General features: G+C 30.0%; 1 protein-coding gene across 1 annotated transcript; it reads right to left on the bottom strand.

Moving 5' to 3' along the window:
- Positions 1–1,443: 1,443 nt before the first annotated feature.
- Positions 1,444–2,892, bottom strand: LOC145044195 (uncharacterized). The gene is made up of 7 exons (XM_078993044.1): positions 2,786–2,892; positions 2,582–2,626; positions 2,424–2,448; positions 2,215–2,289; positions 1,987–2,091; positions 1,788–1,907; positions 1,444–1,626 (listed from the first exon to the last, which is right to left on the bottom strand). The coding sequence occupies exons 2-6, from the start codon at positions 2,584–2,586 to the stop codon at positions 1,791–1,793; spliced, it is 327 nt and encodes a 108-aa protein (XP_078849170.1). The 5' UTR covers positions 2,587–2,626; positions 2,786–2,892; the 3' UTR covers positions 1,444–1,626; positions 1,788–1,790.
- Positions 2,893–3,146: the final 254 nt, after the last annotated feature.

The raw sequence follows: 3,146 nt of genomic DNA on the forward strand, positions 1-3,146 counted from the left end.
ATTTTATTTCCAACACATACACACATTTCATAAATTTCCGTGAGAAACACAAAATAACATAAACAAACCCTATGTGACCTAATTACATGTACAGTCTATATATGACATAATTACATAAACGGTCCCTATGTCACGGATTTATATAACCAATCTCTCTGAGAAATAGATACTTACACAAACAGTCCCTCTTTTTATATAAAAAATTATATAAACAATTCATTTCTTTATATAAAAATTACATAATTATCTGATGGTTTGCATTTTCATAAGTAGGAGCATATTATTTGAATGTTTGCTTATTGTTCTTTCATACCTCTTCTACTAAATTATAATTTCATGGATCCAATCAAGCTTATCATAATTAGTTACTTAGCTCTAACAAAACATGATTACAAGATTATTCTTGTAAGGTTCGAATCATCCATCTATGTAAAAAGACAACTTGGTTAAATCCTCATGACAAACTTAAAATGGGGATGATTTTGATGGATGAACATGTATTGTAGCAATAGTGTTTGTTGTTGCTTTTAATGAAATATATCATAACTTCCTTTATTGTATGATGTTACATCACTAATATAGTTGGTTAATTATTAATTTTTATATTTACTTAAAAATATTTAATGTTTACATCTTAATATTCAACACATTTATTTAGAATATATCAATATTTTTTTTATTCATAAAGATTGAATTACTTATTCATTGTTTATTTGTATTTTTTTTTTCAATTTTTTTAAAAGAAGTTGATTAATATTTACATTTTCATATTTAACTTTTTTTTACTTAATCCGTGTATTACAGGGAGCTTATACCCCATGTGTGTGTGTGTATATATATATATATATATATATATATATATATATATATATATATATATATATATATATATATAAAAGGAAAAGTGAATATACCCTTAAAAATATATAAGCTTAAGTACCCAAACTCACCATAATACATCATTTTGTTTGATATATTTATTATAATGTTCTTCAACTTAAATCCTTAACTAAATTTACTTTCAAAATTTTCAAAATTACATTATTATCTTCCTCTTACATCACATCTTTTTGACGAACATCAATTAGGTTATATATTATAGTTGAAAGAATTAAGTAAGAGAAAAATAAATATGAAATTTATAAAAATCTTTGAATGAAATCAAGTTAGAAGTTGAATTATAAGAACATTAGACAATTAGAATGTATATATATGATACAAAACGACGTAGTATGGTGATTTGGTTTACTTAAATATTTATCCTGGAAAATAGTTCAAAAAGGAAAAATGGTAATTTGCATCATTCAGCACAATCAGTAGATTTTTCAGAGCTTCTGTCTGATTCAGGCATCTATTGGATTTAAATCTTAATCAAACAGACCCTACCGAACAACCCCTTACTCTTTTTTGACTCGTTAAAAACTCAGCATCAGCCGGTCTTAATAATCCAAAACTTAAATCCATGACATACTCAAACTAAAGTAGAGGGAAGTTAAGCAATCATCATACAAAAAAAAAAAAAAAAAACATCTTTTAATAACAGATACAACCATTGTCTACTACCAGTCACACTTGTCTTCAGTGACAAGTCAAAGTTTCAATCCAGAATCCCAAATCAACAAAATCCTGCAACCAATAAATTCCATACCATTTTCAGCATAGGAACTGCTGATATAATCTCAGAAGCACTAATGAAGCAGTCACTAAGGTCACAAGACATATGGCAAAACATCAAAAAGAAAACTAAAAGACCTGATTTGTCAAGGAAAAGCAATGAAGAATGATACCTTTTACTTAGGGTTTCTAAGAACAATGATGACAGAATCGCCTCGGAGAAACATCTTGCTGATAAATCTGTCTTTGTTAACCGGAAGAGCTTTCTTCTTGCCTTTTCCTGTTTTGGGGACCTGACATACATAAACTAAAACAATCAGAATATGTATACAAATTTGGAACCTGATATTTTCTTTTGGAAGAAGAACTGACCTCAGTCCACATCTCTCTAACATTTTCCAGCACCATGTTGCAGTGTCTATCAAATGCCCTAACACGACCTAGAAGCTTCTTATTATTCCTGCAGTTAATAAGAACCTGGATGTGCAACACAAAACAGCAAAAACGTAAATCTCAACAAAAGGCTGTTGTTAAGAAACTCAGCTCTTAACTATTAGCTTTACGTAGCTAAAAGATACAGGCAGCTAAACATATGTTAACCTGTGTATTGTTTTTGACACTCATCATCAAGACAGAGAGGGGGCCAGTGTTGAACTCCTCTTCCTCGTTTTTGGTCTGCAACAAGTTTTAAAAAGCAATAACTGTATAGTCAGAAGGTAAATTTTCGTTGGGGAAAACTGAAACATTCGAAATCAGATGCAGAATTTAGAAAATTGGATTCTAACTAAATTCAAACTAAAAGTACTTACTGGTGCATCTTCTTCCATTGGTCGACTGCGAAATCAACAAAAAGAAAGACAACTTATTACTCCGAGGTTCGAACACTAAAGCTTAAAATGGAAGCGTAACTAACAGTCTAGGGTTTGCTTAAAAGCCAGTACATATATGTAAGATATAATTAAATCACCTCATGTTTCGATGTAGAGAAGAGACTGAAGCAGCAAATTGTAATCTGAAAACAGGGGCAAAGTTAGGGTTTAGGGTTATTGATATATAAAACCCTAATGCAATAACTTCTTGTACGAATGGAAAGAGCTAAAGAATTGCAACAAGCACGGAACGGAGATGAAAATTATAGAATAAAAATCAAAAAAAAGGGCGGAAGAGCTACCTGTTTGGATGCCTGAACAGGTACGCCGGAAAGAGACTACAGTGAGAGACCGAGGTAGGAGGAAACGGAGACTTCTCGCCTGTATGACATTTATATAAGAGAATTGGGCTTTTTTATGTTTGACTAAACTGTAAAAATGGTCCTTGTGGTTTAATAAGTTGTCACTTTCGTCTAAATAATTTAGACTATGATTATTGGTCAAAAAAAAAATTATTTTGTTGGGAGTTTGATCCGGTTTAAAATTGAAAATGCTTAAAATGACCTTCTTGCCTTTTTTATTTACTTTTTACTTTACTTTTTATTTATTTTACTATTTTCTCGATTAAAATAATAACATTAAATAGATTTTACACAAATCCTA

The sequence above is a fragment of the Lactuca saligna genome, chromosome 4, assembly GCF_052625555.1.
Source record: "Lactuca saligna cultivar CGN05327 chromosome 4, ASM5262555v1, whole genome shotgun sequence".
Lineage (NCBI taxonomy): Eukaryota > Viridiplantae > Streptophyta > Magnoliopsida > Asterales > Asteraceae > Lactuca > Lactuca saligna.

What these genes read in the sequence shown, in the direction of transcription:
- LOC145044195 (XM_078993044.1), bottom strand. An exon ending in GTGTCAAAAACAATACACAG is followed by an intron (nt 2,092 to 2,214) that starts GTTAACATATGT and finishes TTGCACATCCAG; the next exon opens with GTTCTTATTAACTGCAGGAA. An exon ending in TTAGAGAGATGTGGACTGAG is followed by an intron (nt 1,908 to 1,986) that starts GTCAGTTCTTCT and finishes TATGTATGTCAG; the next exon opens with GTCCCCAAAACAGGAAAAGG.